We start from the raw sequence: 20173 nt of genomic DNA, 5'->3' as shown, positions 1-20173 counted from the left end.
TAATTATTATTTACTCTATTTACAAATCTATTTTAATTTATCAATATTTGTAAGTATCAAGCCTTGAAGCCCTGTTTATATACTGTATGTTTAAAAAAAAAGGGCACTCAATTGACATTTGACCATTGATGAATAATCGTGATGTCAATATTGACCAAAATAGTCCCTAATATATATATATATATATATATATATATATATATATATATATATATATATATATATATATATATATATATATATATATATATGTGTATGTATTGTTGTGACTGTAGTGTTTTCCTGTTTCCTTCCACATTCCAAATACATGTGCAAAGATCTATTTATTTCTTCTGGGATCAGCTTGAATATGCTACAATTGCAACCTAAGGACAAGCGTCACAGAAAAAGAATGGTAGAATGGAAACGCTATGATACTTCCTTTCCCTTTTTTTTTTTTGCATGTGGTTCACCAGTGTCCGCTCCTCGCGGTCGCCGAGGTCCACCCACTGTTCCATTGCGCCGTACTTATACCCAGAGGCCGTTTTCCACCCGCTGCGACCAACCACCCGTGATTCTTATCACGTAAGAAGAAATTAAAAGCTGTAATTGGCGTTGCTCTGTTTGGGCGCTCGTCATCGTGGCGCTCGTGACGACATTCGGCGAGCGGAAGGACGGAGTGGCGACAAGGGAAGGAAGAGGGGAGGGGGCAACAGATGGAGAGCTTGGTGATTGGGCGGGTGGCTCTTTGTAGACATAATGAGGTCAAGTGCTGACACCAACACGATCATGAGGGGATTTAAACGTTTAATGACAAGAGATGAGAGATAGGAACAACCACAGTGGCCATTCTTTTTATCAACTAATATTACTACTATTTATTGTTGCTTTCAGAGCTGCGGTCAACAATTATTTTAATAATTGATTAAGCCAGTGGTTCTCAAATGGGGGTACCTGAAGGAACTCCAGGGGTACTTGAGATTTTAAATAAAACAAACATGCGAAAATCCTTTAAAAAGGATTATTGAATTAATTGAATGTTTTACGAAAATATAAACTCATAAACCAAATTGTATGCTCAGTATGTTATTCAATCTCATTATTTTTAAAAGCCAGATTCTCCCCCATACAATACATGGACAAAATATTTATCAATAATTAAGTTCATGATTTATTTTCTTAAACAGATCTCTACTGTAATCCCATAAACTGATACTTTATGTTTAATATTTTTCAGTGGAAAAAATATAATTATAATATAATTAATTAATAATTAATATAATATAATTAATAATTATTTATTTTTGAAAACAGGTCTGAAACTTTATTTTGATTATTTTTTGTGGACAAATAAATATGAATAATTAACTGATTTCTTTTTGACAACAGATCTCTTCTATGATGCAAAAGAGGACACTGTTGATTATTTTTTGTGGACCAATACAAAGGAAGTTTAAAGGGTTCTAAAAGTTAATAAATCAAATACTGCATGTTTTAAGTCTTTTTTTTTTTTAAACCAAAAAATGATTTGCACTGTTTAAGGGGTACTTGAATGAAAACATATTTCACAGGTGGTACATCATTGAAAAAAGGTTGAGAACCACTGGATTAAGATGGCGATTATTTTGCCAATTTATTGATAAATCGTCGAAAAACAAGTAAAACATTTGTGAATGTTTTATTTTGAATTATCATAACTAATTACGTTTGTGTGTAAAACTACAGAAATTAAGAACGCAAACATAACCCTTATTCAGACCAATACCCGTATGTGTGTACTCAACTCTTAAATTGTCACCAACACCGATACTAAGCACCAACACCACTATTATTTTTGATACATTGACAATCTTCCTTAAAACAATATGTTCTACGTTGTAAATATAACACTGATAAATATTGTATCGTGGAATATGAATCAAGCAGTGAAATCTATCCGTTTGTATCAATCCCAGGGGGCGGCCATTTTATTACTTGCTGTCAACTAAAATTGCCATCATAGTTGCTGTAGTATTGAACGCGGATGTTCTATATCACTTTCTGTTTCCAATACAAGTACGAGTACTCAACTCCTGAGTTTACGCTTCTTTTACTTTGAAACGATGATTTAATGAGGCGTATTAAATAATACAAGTTCTGTTGCAATGTCGGGGCCGAAGTGATGCCCTAAGTCAGACACTAGCCCTGCCCCCCCTCCTATTGACCTTCCCGTGGAATGTAGAGTGTTTGGTTCCGCAGGGCCGAGAGGAGGGTCCACGCTTTGTTAGTACGCGCCTCTCTACCCGCTCGCTGGAAATCACGGCGCACTGTTTGACTTCAGCACACACTCCTGAACATCTTTCCGCCCGTTTGTTTGACAATTTCCCAGTGGTGACTCCGGCGGGGAAACATCAAGCTGAAAATGTGGCTCAAGTTGACCACCATCTGTCAGGATGGTCAGCCTTTACAGGAAGCGCTATGGACTTTATTTAACCTCTGCAAAGTGAGGAATTCCTGGATTCTTACAGAAACAGCTGGAAACCACAAGCAAAAAAAAAAGAAAAAAGAAAAAAAAACAACAACTGCGTTTTCAAATGTATTGTTCCGGTTTCGAATGTCCGGGTGTTAATTTCACAATATGTTTACTATTGTGGTCTGTAGTAACAAAATCCAAAATGTAACAAAATACCAAAAGCTTTAATATGAGACATTTTTGTTCCAAAAGATAGCTTTATATTTTTGAACCCTTGTGGCATTGTCGCAAATGATGGAAATTCCTTGGATCTTAAAAAAAAAACGGGAAAAAAAGGGAAAAAAAAAACACTCTTGGACCTGAATTTCCCATCACAAGTGACTTAATCTAATAAAACAAAAGTTTCTGAAGAAAACAGTTAATCCTATGATGCTAATATACTATTACTACAACTACTACAACTAATAATAATAATAATCATCATATTAACCCGGTAAAAGACATGAGTTTTATTTTGCAAGTATTATTTTATTTCAATTTATTGGACAAACACGTAACCTCATCCCGATGACGTTTTAAGACAAAGTCCTACCTCTTAGGCAATCGAGAGGTTACGTTTATTGGAGACGTGGAGGGCCGTTTCCATGACAACCGCATGCATGAGCACACGCTAAGCGCTCTCAAGGATAGCCGGGAAAACGCGTAGCCTTGACTTTCGACTTGGCGTTCGCCCTGGGCTCTGACAACTCGTCAAGTACGGCGCCTACGCGCTCACTTGCTCCTTTAGTAAATATTTAATTAGGTCTGGAAACATTCGACACCGAGGCTGACGAACATTATAGAACAGGGTCACCGACATGGTGCCTGTGGGTAGTTCTCAAGGAGCACATTAGTAGCCCACTGGCTTTTTTCTAAAAATAGCTCAACGGGGATGAAACGCTGTGATTTCCAAGGAATGTTTTGGAAGTGATCTTTCCAAAATGTAAAAGCTCAAGGCTCTGGTAACAACAAATCACGGCTCACCTGTCGGTCAGGTGACCTTCATGGGCTGAGCCATCAGCACATGTGATGTCATATTTGGTTGACAGCAAGTGGCAAAATGCATTCTGAAAAGTATTAATTGTACATAAATAATACTTTGGACATTAAATTTAGATAAAATAACTTTTTACAGACGAAGATGGCAAAATAACTGGACTATTCACTGTTTTGTTTCTAAGTACATTACATATGTTTGGAGGTGACCGAGTTCCATCTCCATGATTTTTCTTTTTTTGACCAAAATGGCACTCAGTGGCAAATTCTGACTCACCCCTCCCCCACAGTAAAAAATATGAGAGCCATTGCTCATGGCAGCTGTTCAGTGCAGGTGCAAGTTACATATTTTTTAGTTAGCAAGTTATTCATTACAATTGCATGCCCCATTTTTACTGCTAGAATGTCGTTAGCCGGCTAGCTGTGACTAGTTTGACGAGACCAAAAAAACGTATCGTTCATAGATGCCGACCTCCAAAATAATGCTAATGTTTCGTTAGCTTATTAAACCAAAATGGGTAACAAGTAAACTTAGGCGCCCTCTTGTGGAATGTGAAAGAATAACTGATTTAAACATTCAAATTGTATATAACGTCACTGCTAGACCGGTTTTAACCTTTTTTTTGGTACCCCTGGGCTACTAGTTCCTCCATTTGAGAACCACCGAGTTAAACAATCGCTCCAAATACTTAAAATAGTTGATAATTTGATAATTGATTACTTGTCGATTATTCGATCAATGTTGACAACTCCAGCTGAAATGCAGTCCAGTTTAATTTCCTTTAACTGCAAAGTTAATATTGAATTTGTATAATTTTACAGTGGTTTACAAAAACATTATATAACTATTTTTGGAATTAAATCTCGATTTCAATGAATACGTGACCTTACTACTATGGGGACTCTATATCAAATTATTTTTTGCGGTTGTAGTGTAAAAATTTGAGAACCAGAGCACCTGATTTCGTATGGGCCTTCTGCTTATTACTTTTGACTGGTGTAGTAAACAGAGTGCCTGCCTGGGTTGACCGGAACCGTGTCCAAGGTCTTAATTGTCAGTCCATGTGATGCATGACTTATTCTTGCAAGCTTCCGTCCATCTATTTGTTTTGCATAATTTGCTGGTGACTTTGTTATAGTGGAGCTAGTTTTCAAAGGCACACTGCACACCTTTTTGTCTGCTTATGCCTATAATTCAAATTGAATGATTTAATAATGAAACGTGGACGAATGCCATCCCATCCATTACCGCTCCATTGAGGCAATTTTGCAGGGTCTCTGTGTGAAAGAGGTTCTTTTCGCCTCACATTATTCCCATGCGACCATCAAAATCTTAAGTTTGCGTAGGAACCTCATTTTCTTCTTGAAACTCCCTTACCTTTTTTTTAACACCGTATCATCTTGGCTTATGGCCTTTACCAGCGCGACACTGCGCTTTCTATTTAATTGTGCCGTTTAGATGATTCCATTCGCTCAGCAGCTAACTGCAGAGGGAAAATAAGAAGCCATTAGCCACGATCTGTGGTGCATTACCTCGTTCTAATTTCTACCCTCTGGCCTGCATGGTCGGAGCTCATGCCGCAGTGGGGTGAGAATTATGTAACAGGGGCGACGTAAAGGAGCAGGCCTGCATTAAACGTAAGATTAACTGAGGGCCAAATCGAGCCTGTGGTTTATTGGTCGCATCCATTAAATGTCACTGTTTAAGGCAGGGATGGAAAACCCTTTCCTTTCAGTTGTGATAACGTCAAGGTAATTTAACCAACACTTACAGGAGCCACACAAAAGTTTAAACATTTATCACTAGAAAAAAGAAACTATCAATGAGTAAACTTTAACTGAGGTAGAGACAATTTGTTAACTTGGCTCCTAAAGGAGGAAAACAGGGTAGGATGATCTGCTTTTTTTCCTTTTAACTGATAGGCACATTTATAAGGACAAAAACATACCAACAGCAACCTGATCTGATGAAATATAAAGTTGAGCTGAGTATCAACAATGTAGGTCTACAACTAACGATTATTTTAATAATTAATTAATCTAACATTGACAGTGCAATAAAATCACGAAAAGATGAGATATATTCGAAAATATCAATACTTACTGTCGAGAGGCTTACATTTTGAGGATTAAGGTAATTGATGGTTTCTAAACGAATAATTGATTAAAATATTTCTCTATTTTTGAGCAAATAATCGATTAATAAATTGCAGCTCTACTTAGTTTTATTCATATGACTGCTGGGTTGTAAAATGTTAACATGTTACCTAAAAATACCTGTCAAGGAGGGCTGGCCAATAAATCGAATCAATTTGATTAAGTTGTCATTTTAAAAAAAAAAAAGCTAAATCCTGAAAGCAAACGAATGCTGGATCAGTGATTCACAAAATGTGTATATAATATTTCCTAATGGCATTTAAGCAGATTATGCAAAAGCCATGACTGGCTATTGTTTACATAGGCTATGAACATTAAGGTCACTTTAAACCTGATATAAATAAATAAATACATTGAAGCAAATCCTTGTTGAGATTTTTACTTTGATTAAAATTCTGACTGGCCAAAATGACTGTGGAAAAAAAATATCTATATATTTTCGGACATATCAGCCAGCTCTATTGTTACATCACTAAAATGTTCCTGTTAGTGACAGGGTGACCCTGGAAAGGAAATTCCCCATCTCTCCATTTTCAAAAGCACTTAACCTCATTAGGTTCCCAAATGAGCTGGACGCAGATTAGTCGCCAGTCGATCAGATTCCCGACTGGATCGTGTTTGCCAAGCTACTTCACTGCCTTTTATATGATGTGATACTTCTCTTGTTATTGCTCCAAAACAAACTACTACATCACTGCGCGTGGTCTCACTTTTGTGGCTTCTTTTTAACCATTTATTGCTACAAAGAAAAGGATTTCCACATTTGTTGAGGGAGTGGATCACTGCCTGCGTCGGGAGAAAACTGGGTAATAGCAACTCCCCTGGCAAGACAGATCAGATGATCCCTCCATCAATACGCCTCGGCACAGGCTGCTTGTGGAAGCTGAATCTATACGAGCTGAGAAAGCCCATTAGATGCACGTGGAGCAAAAAAAAAAACAAAAAAAAAAACAACCGTCTGATACCATCATTAAAGTGCTTCTAATTCATGTTTCTTAATAACTGCAATGCTAAGGAACATACTCATAAACCCTTCTGAGGACCATCAGCTAATTGGTTATAATTTTACTGGTTTGATATCTTTTTACGACTGCTTGCAGTGCTGTGGTGTTCAGGGAAAAAAAGCTGTAAAATCCCCACAGCGCACTCACTTGGGCTTAGTGTCTAAAAAGGCAAATAAATGACAAAAAGACAGTCGGTAGCAAGCTGGTGAGAGCATAACGCAGCACCTCGTGTCAAGAGAGTGGGACATTTTGCCCCCTGAGTGACATGAAAAATGGCACCGCTTCAGCAGTCGCCTGAAACTGCGGCAAGCACGCCACATTGAATGCAGCAGCAGGAACGAGGCGCGCGAACAAACAACAACAATGGGGGAGTGTGAGAGACTCGTGTATTTACGTATCAAAGGAGACAGAGAGCTGCAGCAAAGTGGGAGAATGTGGGGTGTAATACTACTGCAAAGCAGACACAGAAATGGGCTAAAGGGCAAACTTTTGCATGTGAGGGCAGCATACAGAAAAATGGAAGGATGCAAGAGCCTTGAATTTACACTGAAAGCAAGCCATCAGTTTTTTATTATTTACTGTTATTTACAAGAACTGATATCATATTTTCCACACTATAAGACGCACCTTAAAGGAATGGCCCATTTTAAAACCGTTTTCATGTATAAGGCGCTCCGCATTATAAAGCACATAGAATAGAAGCTACAGTAGTGGCTGGGGTTGCGTGTTCTAGATAGAGCTGCACTAAAGGGAATGTCAACAAAACAATCAGATAAGCCAGTCCAAACGTATTAATAGAATAGAAGCGTTCTCACAATCCGTTCACTCTCGAAATTAATAAACGGTGGTTTTATTTTAGTACTACCTGAAAAATGGGGTAAAAGTATCTCGATTACATCAAAAGACTGTTTAGATCAATGCCAAGATGAATCAATAGTTTAAAAGAATATACTTATGATTCAATTAAATAATAAACTTAAGTTTAATAGAATAATAAAAAACAAATTGCAACAAAAAAAACGTTCTGGGTTTATTTTATAAACTTGTGCTTTCTTTTACAAATACTTGTCTTTTTTTTAGCCTTTTCATCATGTAAAAGCAAATATAGCATTTGAAAATGTCAAACAGGGTGTTTTAAAAAATGTAATTGTAAAAAATACATTTACAACTGAAATGCAGAGGTAAAAAATGAAGAACTTACCTGAAGGTTAAGTCATTTTATTTTTTCCCGAAAATGAAAACCTGCAGTTTATGCACAGCATAAGACGCACCGGATAACAATGTGCACTGTCAGCTTTGAAGAAAATATGTAAATAGTATGTGTCTTTTTGCCACCGCGGTACAATCAGATTACAGTATGTTTTTACACTGTGTTAGCATTACAATTATCCCAAACACTAGAAATCAATTCCATAGTCCAGTTCTGATAAAAAAGCCTGCAACTAATTCTTTCCAAGGCCACGTCAATGTCCTCCCTGAGAAAACAATCCCATTACATCGTAGAAAGTCAATCACCCCGTAGTAGTATTGAATGCAGCATTCTAATAAAGTAGAGCAGAATAAATAGCCGGTCCAACTTCTCAAGTGTTGTCCAATCAATTAGCGCATGTAAGGCATGATTCCAGCGGTATCTGGTTGTAATTTAATATTGGTGCCGCGATGCAAGAAAGCGCATCGGTCATAAGGTATCGCGTGTGATAAACGAAAGTAATGATCTGGACTAGGGCATTTCCCCGTGTGCCGACCCCAATCATGGGATGTCAGTATAAAGTGAAAGGATGCTAGACGAGCTTCACTCACACTCGCCCACGCCATTCGGTTCACAAGGACCGGACACAAAAGCGAGCGAGCACGGGCACGGTGCCCCTGCAGAATAACACAGGAGGAAATAGGATCATGTTCCAAAAAGACCAGACAATAATGGAGGCCGGGAGGAGGGGAGCAAAAAAAGAAAAAAAAAAAGGGCTGACTCACCAATTCTTTGCGAGCGGCGTGCAAGCTTGTGCATGTTTGTGACGTGATCGTACACTAGCAGGACAACTGAGGACAGCGAGCAGGAGCAACAACGTTGATGCAAAGACCTTGATGTGCCACTGCAACACTTTTGAGGCTTCAGTCAGAATGACTTCCTGATTAGCGAATTTGTTCACGACCACCTCTGCCTAATTTTGGGCTACCTCCAAATTTGATTAGATTAACTTGTTATTAGATTGTCATTGCATTTCAAATATTGTTCTTTACAGAGGATAAAGAATAAATGTAAGTATTGTTAGATTAGGGGTCTTCATATGTTGCTCCAATTTTGTGTTCAAATATTTGTTGCCTAAAGTGTTACCATCCAGCCACAGACTCTATTTATTAGCCTGTCTATGGCATTTTATGCTCTGTTGGCATTAAGCTAAGCATATTCTTCCAAGAGCTGTGTGGTTGTTTTAGATATATGTATATTCGTTTGTATTTATTTTATGTACACTTTGAAATTTAACTTCATTTGGAAGACACTTTTTATGAAGAATAATTCCAATCTAAAAAAAAAATCAACCTGTATGTTAAATTGAGTTTACTGTCACCATACAGCACTCATTAGTCAAATATTTGCATGAGAAAAAAAATCTCAAACTAAATTGTAAAATGGATCACATGTACCTAAAGACACCACTGTATTTGTATTTTAGTGCAATAAGTAACTTTAGAAAAGGTAAATGGAGTATAAACGGTAAATGGAGTATAAAATAAAAAGAAAACCCCTATTATGACTCATGAATTTTATAAAAGACCGTACATACGAGGAAGAAAATTTTTGCACTTTTGTTACTGCTCACATACTTGAGATGACAAACGCAAACCACATTTAACCAAATTTCTACCAAGATTCGTCAGTCCTCTCCCAAAAAAAACAGATTCCCGTTGTAGAACCAGGACTGACCAGTGAGAGGCAGCATGGTGCCACAAAGCAGATTGTCGGAAAATGCAAACACAATAGAAGAAGCCAGGCTAACTGTTAGCTGGTCTGTTTAGAATTTGCTTCTATTTTTAACTTGAGCTGGCTGGAATGAAACACAACCATTTGTTTAGTAATTGGCAATACCAATAATTGGAATGCATTCCTGTATAGATATGAATCCAAAATAGAAAAAAAAAGTACAGAAGCATGGATCTTCTTGCAAAAATATTCGCACGTACTTGCAAATAAGCTTGACTCTACTGCTGCATACCAAAAAGATCCATTTTCCCATAATCCCATGGGGCATGCTCATCAACACCCCGCGGCATTATGGGAACAAAAGCTATGTTTTTAGCATGTAGCCCACAAGTAAATTTTAAACATGCTTGATAGTAGTTTGAATGAGTTTGCCAGGCAAAAACATTTACCCCGCAATGGCAGCTCCAATTTTCCGTAGTTAAACCCTCGCGGACCATGAAATAATTAAATGCAGCAGTCCAAACATCCCCAGTATAATTACTTGGGTGTCAAACACATTTAATTAGTTGATGATGTGTGGGCGTGTTCCTACCTTGACAGCAGGTGTGACTCCATCCTCAGCAGTGCTCTGGCCGTTCTGTCAAAGAGAGCAGTTAAGAAAATTGTCAGTGTGTGTATGTGTGTGGACAGTCCACAGGGCGAGCACGTGCATACAAAAGAAAGCAGACAAAGAAAGAACACAAGGAGAACATTTGCAAGACGACGTGGGCGGCACGAGTCCGCCGTAACACTTTGCTCCTCCGCTAACGCCGCCGTTATTAATCTACAAGCGACCCAAATGCGTCCTTCGTGTCCTGCCTTGCAAGTGATCTGCCGTACAATGTATAATCAATGTGTTATGTACAGAAAGGGGAAAAAAAATACCTTCATTTTCTTTCATCTTAAAGCTCATTACGATGAGCTTCAGAAAACATTTCTAAAGTACAAAAAGTTGCCTGTATGAATAGATTTAAGACATATATTATATATATATATATATATATATATATATATATATATATATATATATATATATACACACACAGCAAACTATGAAATGGTTTGATATAATTTTACAGCCATCTTACACGTTTAAAAAATACTTCCACTAACAACCCAGGCTAAAGTGAGCTCCTCCCAACACACAAAATTTGTCTCTCAATTGAGATAAATCGATGGACAACTGTTAAAATTTCTATTACGGCAAGAACTAATGTGTTTAAAAAAAGTGGTCCTCATTTCTATAGGAAATGTAACCCTTTCAGTGCCATGGATGAGAATTCTTGTCGTTTAAAATAGTAATTACAATTATAAGTTATGAAATTCTCATCAAATACGTTTTTTAATGAGGCTAGCAGACACCCTTGACAAATGCTTACCTAATATAAGCCAATTTGAGCATTGTATTGATAACTGTGACTATTGGATGGCAGTGTTTCCACATATACAACATACTATTACTTACATGCAATCCAAAGTAAGGAATGGAAGTCAATCTTCCAATGATACCACCCAAATTCACATAGACATACTACACAATGTTCTCTTGGCCTTGAAAGACAAGTGAAAATGCTAAATATATAGGCCCTGTTTCCTTTTCTGATAACGCTTGGCACTAGAATTAAAATAAGCAATAGTCAAGGGTGTCAGCTCCCCTTTCTAAAAAATTGTATTTGACGAGAAGAAGGTGTGTCCAAATGTTTGTCCTGCACTGTAGATCATGTAACATCATCTATTGTATTTCTGGACTTTTCTAGACACCTATATGAAACCTAACTTTTTTTTTGCGCTATTTATGCTGCTCCTTCCTTTGCACACAAACGACTTAGAAACAGCTGTAGCAAACCTACAATGTAAACATGCACTTTATGTTTATTCACGAAGCAAACTTGCACATTGTTGTAGGTATCCATAAAGAACCTACCCACTTACAGTTCATACTTGTGCTCTGCCTCTTATGTGTTGTTTACACCTAGTTTTTTGTCTTAACTTGGTATTTATTCTTTTTTTTTTTTTTTCTTTTTACGACAGTTCTCTTCCTGGTATGTTCCTGTTAACTCGTTGATATGAGTCAAATTTTTTGGACTTTGATTTCATTCCCATCCGATTGAGTAACTAGGAAAGGAGCACTGTGTGACTTTTTTTTAATCACTGTGGTTAGTTTTGCAATGATGTGGAACTGCATCATATTTAACAAAGAGTACTTTCTTGAATTGTGCCCGTCAATCAAATCCGATAGTATTGTTATAAATGCAGAATTTTTGGGGAAGATTTTGTATTAGGACTAGCTAATAATGGAACAAGTGAGACTGTTTTTTTTTTTAAGAAGCACAGTCCTGTTTCATCGAAGAAAGCTTGACATCCATCCATTTTCTATAGGCGCTTATCCTCACTAGGGTCACTGGCTTGCTGGTGCAGTTGGTGGGGGATACCCCAAATTGGTTGCCAGCCAATTGCGGGGCACACAGAAACAACCATTTACGCACCCAATCAGACCTATGGACAATTTAGAGTGTGCAATCTTGACCAATGCGAGCTTATAAGAATATGAAAATAAAAGGAAAAATGCCAAAAAACATGTTGTCCGGTCATATTTAGATTGGTTGACACCGCTCATGCCGTGGTCACCCCAGGAGAGATGCAACGGTACGTCACAGACTGCTGACTCACCACATTTTAGTGACGACTTTGGCGCTTTGCTGCCTCTTCACATTTGGGACGAGAGAGCAGTTGTTTACTCTTTGTGGGGCTCATCTTGAGAGGGTGAGTCATGCAATGTTACATATGCAACTAAACACAGGAAACATCCCTTGTGCATGAACGCTCAGTATTACTACATGGGTCAAAAAAAGAGCTTGCTTCGATTTTGTTTGTTTTTTCAGAGCGACACCTATTTTTAGCTGAAAAAAATACTGTATCCTAAATTACCTGCCCAGTATTTTAAAACCTTTATAATTCTGGGTCCCAGAATGCATCGCATGGCGCAATTTATTCAATTAATCAAATTATATAAACATGAGTCCCTGTCGTTTGTATGTTCACGTGTTACCAACAGTAGAAAGTGTGTTATATCTAACACTTTCAGGTTTGAGTAATTGTTTTCATATATTTTTTAAAATACTTAGTGTCTTTATGTTGTCTAAATTAGCGACATACCAGTCAATTTTTTGCACCATTTCCTTACGTTGTAAACATTTAAATTTGCTTTGTTTCAGGTTCCATTATGAAATAATAAAACAGGTGTTACTTGTATATAACTGCTGTAATTGGTTAGAGTACATAAAAAGTAAAACGTAGTTAAAAAAAAAAAGAAGCAAATCTTGACCATTTGGCCAGATATTTTTGGCTGATGTTTGAAGAGCCATGATCATCTTAATCTTTGAATATAGATAGAATGAATAACATTTGATAAAATGTGATTACAAATATATTAAATTAGTTTCTTATATAAGAAAAAAAGCACAACAACAACATATCCTGGAATTCTGCTTGGGTTCTGGGCCAAGAATGACTCCCTCTAGATGAATTCCACAAATCCCACAATTGCACTTTTACTGCACGCTTTCTGCACATGAAAAACACAAGTCACTCCAACCCTGAACTGAGACGTAATTAAAGACACGAGTCGGCCATAAGGGACGTCACTCAAGCCATTTCCTCCAGGCACCAACGTAAAAACTCCATGTGATCACTAAATTAACTTGCGAATCCAGTCGAGACATTTCATTGGGCGCTGTAGTCCTTCAGTGACGTACAACCGTGATGCTGAATAGGGAAAGGAACCTTCATAAGAAATAATCAAATATTCTTGTAACAGCAGTCTAAAAAACAAGTGGATTTTTTTTCTCTATTTGATGGGTGATTTTAACTCACAAAAGGGGCACACATGAACTCTTTCACATCCTCTGTACCCTCTTCCTTCTCCTGCTTCCTGTAGACTGTGACTGTTCACGGTATGGCAGCCAGTCAACACAATGACAAGCGGCGGCCTTGACAAGCAAACGCTAAACAAGAGTGTGAGAGGCCACCTGTCGTTTTCTATATTCCGTTTTAATGCAATAGATTTGAAAAGTGCTTATTTTGAGATATGGATGTTCACTGGCTGTTAAATTGAATTGGCTCTAAAAGCGCTGGCATTTTGCAGACCTGCTCATTGGACTTTGAACGAGGCGAGCCAATGCAGCCTAAATGTTCCAGTCGTATAAGCTCACAGTCATAAAAAGGGGACATGTTGAGAAATGGTGGTGATTAAGCAGCAAAGTAGACCAACAATAAGAATATTGAGGGTATTTTAAAGAAGCGAAGAGAAAGTCAGTAAAGGACATTGTCAAGTTGTTTGCAGCAGTATTTACAATGCATGTCAACAAAAGCTTATGCTAGCTTGTCAGTCACGCAAGGTCATAGTAATCCGCAAAAGCTGGCTCGAGGGAACTCAACACTCAATTGTTTGAAGACGTTTCATCGTTGATTCAAATAAAACTAAAGGAGCTCTCAAGCGCAAGTGCCTGCACTTATTGTGTAGCAGAAAATTGGTTTTAGACGCAAACGAGTTAGGAGTTTGGTTGTCACTACCAAATATTTTTGGTAAGATTATTTTAATAATTGGTGAATCTGTTGGCTGCTTTATTAAATAATTGATGAATCGGATTTAAAAAAAAAAAGTTTTATTCGAAAATCGGACTTTTTTTCCCCACACAGTGCAAAAAATACACAAAAAATGTGGGGTCTCTAAACTGATATATTCTAAAAAAAAAATTGATTATTTAATTATTCATTAGTTTTGTTGCACATTTTAATTGATTATTCTATTGATTATTACATTGAATATGGGTTAGGATTTTACTTTGCATGAAAGTGTAAAAAAAAAAAAAAAAAAGCAAATATTTTTTCCTTACTCAATCTTATTTAACCAATTACTTTATTTTAGTTGGTATTTTTAGTGATTAAAAAAAATGATACCACACAAGCGGGGATTGAAATACATCAACCTTTTTGAACCGGATTTCGTTGCTGGTTTGGACATTGTTTTTCAAAGTAAAAGCAGCTTTTTATTAAATGACTTACTTTGGTTAAACACAAAAAAATAATGATTCAATTTTCAGGAAGGACTACAACTATAAATGAATAATTACTGCTGAGAAAAAAATGGCTTTGTAAGATTATTCTATTGAAATAGTTGACCATTATTTTGATAATCAATTAGCTGTCGATTAATCGATGAATTTTTACAGTTACAGAGTGCTAGTGACGGTTGACAGCTCTGGTTTAGAGTGCCTGTCACTAGTAAATGTAGTTGTCACCAAACTGGACATTCTATTTTTCCTTAATTGTTTCCAAACACTAGGAATCGAAAATCAAATCCCCACAATCAACTGCCTTATTAAGGATTACTTTATCAATAACGGACTTGCCCATCCCAAATAAAAAGAATGCTAAATAGCCCTTGCTCTAACACAAGACATGACCACCAGCATTAAACACCTCAAATATAGGAGATATAAGGTTGCTATGGCAACACTAGAGATGCTACTTTCCCTACACGCCAGTGTCAACAAGACTTTGAAGCCGTCTTGGCTATGAGGAACAATTTCAACATGCACAGTGTGGTATTTTTGATTTAAACCTTGATGACAAGGGTTTGCGTGTGCATTTACAGTACGTGGTCAGCAGTCCTCCCGACACTGTTCCTTTGACACATTCAATCTCATTAGCTGCGCATGGTCGATCCAAGTGGCCCAGTTAATCGCGACGGCGCTCCCCTGGGCTTCCTCAATGAGAACGCAGCCATGCGCCCGCACACAAATAAGCGTAATAACATGATAATAAGCAAGGAGGCCTTGCGATTAAACGTGTGGGAATTGTACTGTGCAAACGTTTGTCCAACGGGACAACTTAATAAGCGAGAAAGCGGAACTTTTAATTCCATGCAGTATGACTACCCAGTCATAAAAAGCCAATAAGCTCAGGACGCTAGCATTGTTTGATTTGGTTAGATAAATCTGTTTTAACAACATCACACTGCAGCCAGGCAACAAAAACTATAATGACAACGTTTTAGATGGTTTATGTAATCTGAGCCGGATAAATTTCTTGGTACCTCGGTGAGTATTGATAGAAGACCACTTTGCTTATGTCCTTGAATTTCACAAAGTGGGCATTATCTATATTTAGTTGCCACTTTTAGGGTGATATCTATGTTTGTTTGTCTTTTTTAGGCTAAGGTTTCTGACAAGGAGAACAAATAGAAACCACTTGAAACAATTAGCATTAGCTTCTAGCACAATTACTTTTAGTATTAGCTTGTAGCATAGGGTGACCAGACGTCCCGTTTTAAGTGGGACACTCCCCATTTTGAGGGCCAAAATTGTCACTGTTTTTTGTATGTCACATTCCAATATTCCATTTTTTTTCCACCTCCAGAAAGCCAATTGTTTGGGCCATGCATATGACAATCAAACAGTAGTCATAGCGATTCATATAACTAAAGCGTTTCACCTTCACATCATACCGAACCTTGAACTACTTCCTCCATTTTGTGTTGATGAATCATGGGAAACGAAGTCAGATCTCAGAGAGTTCATCTTTCTGGTGGCACATAATCGATGTTTGATGTGCTAAGTGGGATAAAAAATACTCACATTCGACGATCAATAGATAGCGAGTATTGTACTTGCTAACGCAGTTAACTACTTGCACAGTAGAACATTACAAATGTCAATGGAAATACTAATTCTACACCCAAACAGCAGTTACTAGGCCGTGAGCACATTGCAGGGGGTACGTTGAAACATTTTTATTTGGCAAACTAAAATGTCAACTCTCGGAATCTGAAGAAACAAACTTTACTCCACTGGCTCATCACCAGGACCAATCAAAAAAAAGTTTAGATCACGTTGACTTACCATTGCAAATTATTTTTTAACCAATATCCAATTGAATACACTAAAAAGACAAACGATTTGTTCAAACTTGTAAACCTTTTGGGGAATTTGATGCATTCGGAAAAAGCTAAAATAATAATACAACCACTGGTCATCAGCTTGATAATGACATTTTGCAGAAGTAGTTCCTAGCACATTCCCTGTACTCATTTTTAGAACTGCATGGCGGCCTGGATCAAAGCTCTCTGAGCAAGGTAGGTTCCTCACCGCTTTCTATGAACCAAAAAAAGCCTGAATAAGCAAGTGCATTTTTGTTTTAGCAAAAAGCTATGTGTTATCGCATGCCCTTTTTCCCTCCCACAGTCTTGCTCAGGTGTTCCTCAGGTCACACCCAGATTAGCTGCACTTAATCCTGCGCGGGAGATAAAGGCATGAACTTGCACACACTCGAGCGCTCGGGCCAAACGTGACGTAAACGCGGCAAACTCTCGAGCTATCGACCCTGCTTTTTCCTCAACGAGGCCCAAGATATTACATAATAACCCAAAATAGATTCAGTCAGTTTCTCCTTTCCGGCCTCCTTAATGTAAATATGAACAATTGTCACTTTTTTATACACACTTGAAAAGTAGAGTGGGTGCAACTGTATTAAAAGTTTGAGGATAGAAGTAAAAGTGTCTGTATTTATGTGGTCAAGATTTAGTGGCAACGGGGACCTGTGGACACATGAGTGGGCTCATTGACGGGATCACGACAAATACCAGAAGCCATTACAGGTGGCACTGAGTCACCGGTGGAGGCACAGCGGTGGGAATGATTGGTCCCTCTTTATCAGGGCTGATTCACCCCGGATCAGACGTCATGAGCCCGCAGGAATAAAAGCACATCGTCAATCAAACATCTTTATGACTCCCTCCTACTACCTGTGCCTTTTGATTCAGGTATAATCATAAATTAGATTACCTTTGACTTGAGCTGTTTCAAGCATGGTGGAAGAGGAAATCGATAGGATTCCGGCTTTGACATTGAGGAATTAGATCTAAACGTTTGCGGAAGGGGGATGAATCTGCTATGTGGGTTCTTGCTTTGACATGAAGAAATACAAGAAAGAAAACATGTATTTCTATTTTATGACACTCATTCCAGAGTGAATTTAAAAAAAAATATATTGAATTATGTTCTGCTATGATGCCATGCTCCCCTCAGAAAGCTCAATATCATCTCAGATGGCAAGCAGGGATCAGGTCTGGTTAGTACAATGGACAGCCAATATTCAGGGGAGAAAAGGATAGAGGATTGTGAACATTTGTGAAAAACTGATGCTATCTCAAAATTATCACAGAAAAAAAGTCCCAAAAGACAATTAAGTGGGGTAAACAGGGTAACCGTGAATATTGGGAGATGCTATTAGCAAAGTTGGTAAATGCCAAATTGCACAAAAAAAAAAAACCTCTTCGAAATCCATTATTTTTCGGAACTATTCATTGTCTGTATATTAGGAATACAGGCAACTAGGTTCGATTCCACCTGGTATGGCCAAGAGGTGAGGCAAACCCTGGATTTCTATTATTAATATACTTATAAAGGTGTAGAATTGTTTGAAATCTGAAGCGAGAAAGAGCAACATCATGCAATTTTAGGTAACACGTTGAATTGGATTAGAAAGGCTTGTGTCAATAGATCCCGTTTTCTACACCACGTATCAATCTAATTATGACAGAACAATACATTGAGGATAAGTGTTTAAAATGTGGTAGCTAGCTCAGACATAAGAACACCCAAAAAAGACAGTTTTTCTAGACCGAACAAATCTGGAGAAAACTCACATTCAATCCCAGAACAAAGTATGACAAGTGAGACGCCTTTCGACTTAAGATTTCGTAAACTTTTAGTTCTCGGTAGTATCAAGAAAAGGATCCAACCAGATATTATCAAACCACAAAAGTTCTTGAACTTCTAGAAATTACTACACAAATAACAGGAACTTCAAAAAACAAAAAAAAAACTGAAAGAAAGAACAAGCATTGCTAATTTAAGGACAGCCTGACTTTCAACAAAACAGTGAAATGAAACCAACAATTTAGCTGCGTTTTTAGTTCTTGTAGTTCCTGGAATTAAAAGACTCCAGTCAAACATGTTCAGAGCTCCTGATCACAGCTCCAAAGTCTCCTTGACCTCTCGAAAGTACCACACCCTATAAAAAGGGATTTCTTTTGACCCAGAGGAAACTATCCCGGTGGAAAGCTAAATTTAGAAAATAGAATAGAATATTGAGGCCTGGTCAAATAGGACGGCAAGTAGACCCTGACATGGAACATGTGCCAGTGATGGAACCTCAGCGACCTCCACCACCTTAAATAAAAACCTCTAGCCCTGAAAGACAGCAAACTGTGACGACAAGGAACCTTCACAGCCAAATGGACCTGGACCAGACCTCAAAGTACCACCACTCATGTCAGAGCACAGCAGGTCATCCAGCCCTCTCATTTCCTAGTCAGCCAAGAAGACCATTCCATCTGTCTCCTGGTCCTCCATGCCCGCTTGGCATGGACGCACTAGCTTACTCTTTCTGCTCAATTGCTCACGGGCCTCAAGTGTCTCCATGGTGCAGCGGCCGGGTCGTTCAGACCGAAATGGCACCGAGCCCGCCCTGGATGGTAACGACTAGCGTGATGAAATTGATCACAGCTCGGGTGATAATAAATGCAAAGTGGGGAGGTGTTGCGCAGTCTGAGAAAAATCACTTTTTAAAAAATATAGAAAACTGCACCCCCTCATCAATCATGCAATAAAATGGCACATAATTACACTCGACATTTTTTACAGTGTCAGCACTACAATCTGTTCAGAGGTGCCGCTGACAAGTGGATGAGGCAAAATTGTACTGAATGCACTTAATGTACTATAACAACACAGCCTGAGAGGATGATTCATTTTGTTGACAGTGACAATGTATAGTATGGACGATTTGATCTAAATATCACGTGTACTGTTAGTTGGCAATCTGCTGCAGATTTACAGTAATTTCAGTTATTGCTTGTTTCAGTGCCAACTGTACATATTGTGCAGTTTTTCTGTTTTTGGTCTATATCTTTTGCCTCATTAGCGCTATACTACTAAATCCTAGTGTCCTCGGTAGAGGGCATATCAGCAAATAACTAGAAATTATCATTGAGATAAATTATTGTCCATCTTGCTAGTCACACTTGTTCAAATGAAGTGTTGAGTTTAGTTCGGATTAGTGCTTTGCATTAGTGAGTTTGTTGCTATTTTAAGCTGCGGCTTTAGTCACAATTGGGTGTTTTGCATTTATGTAGTAGGCTAAACTTGAAGTGTTTGTTGCTTCTTACAAAGAATGCATATCACTCTATCTTTATCAAAAGTACCATCGGGCATTTTTAAAGATGAATTTACCATTTGCCTAATTAACAACTCTCACTATATCTATTTTGAAGTTTACCCTAAACCTACCCTTAACCCTAACCCTACAGCCAATCAGTGGGCAAGATTAACCTTTGTTTTATAACCCTAAACGACTCAAGCACAAGATGTCAGATGCACGAAAAACAAATCTAATCGATATAAAGAAAGCATAGCAATTAAAATTAACGCGATTGGAATCCATAACACTTGAACTATGTCTGTAGTGAATTCATTGCAATTAACCAGTTAATCTGACACCCTCCACTTTTAGGTATTATAA

The 20173-nt window shown here is 37.8% G+C and overlaps 1 protein-coding gene across 1 annotated transcript in view; it reads right to left on the bottom strand.

Moving 5' to 3' along the window:
- rps6ka1 (ribosomal protein S6 kinase a, polypeptide 1) overlaps positions 1 to 20173 on the bottom strand; it is a 49736-nt gene that overhangs the window by 22535 nt on the left and 7028 nt on the right. The window contains exon 2 of the mRNA XM_088432596.1: positions 10143 to 10187. Within this exon, the coding sequence (XP_088288722.1) occupies positions 10143 to 10187 (45 nt within the window). The remainder of the gene's footprint in view (positions 1 to 10142; positions 10188 to 20173) is intronic.

Source organism: Hippichthys cyanospilos, chromosome 14 (assembly GCF_059441005.1).
Source record: "Hippichthys cyanospilos isolate Australia breed blue-spotted pipefish chromosome 14, RoL_Hcya_1.0, whole genome shotgun sequence".
In the NCBI taxonomy this organism is placed as follows: domain Eukaryota; kingdom Metazoa; phylum Chordata; class Actinopteri; order Syngnathiformes; family Syngnathidae; genus Hippichthys; species Hippichthys cyanospilos.
Note: the sequence above shows the minus strand (reverse complement) of the source record. Positions and strands in the feature narration are given on the sequence as shown.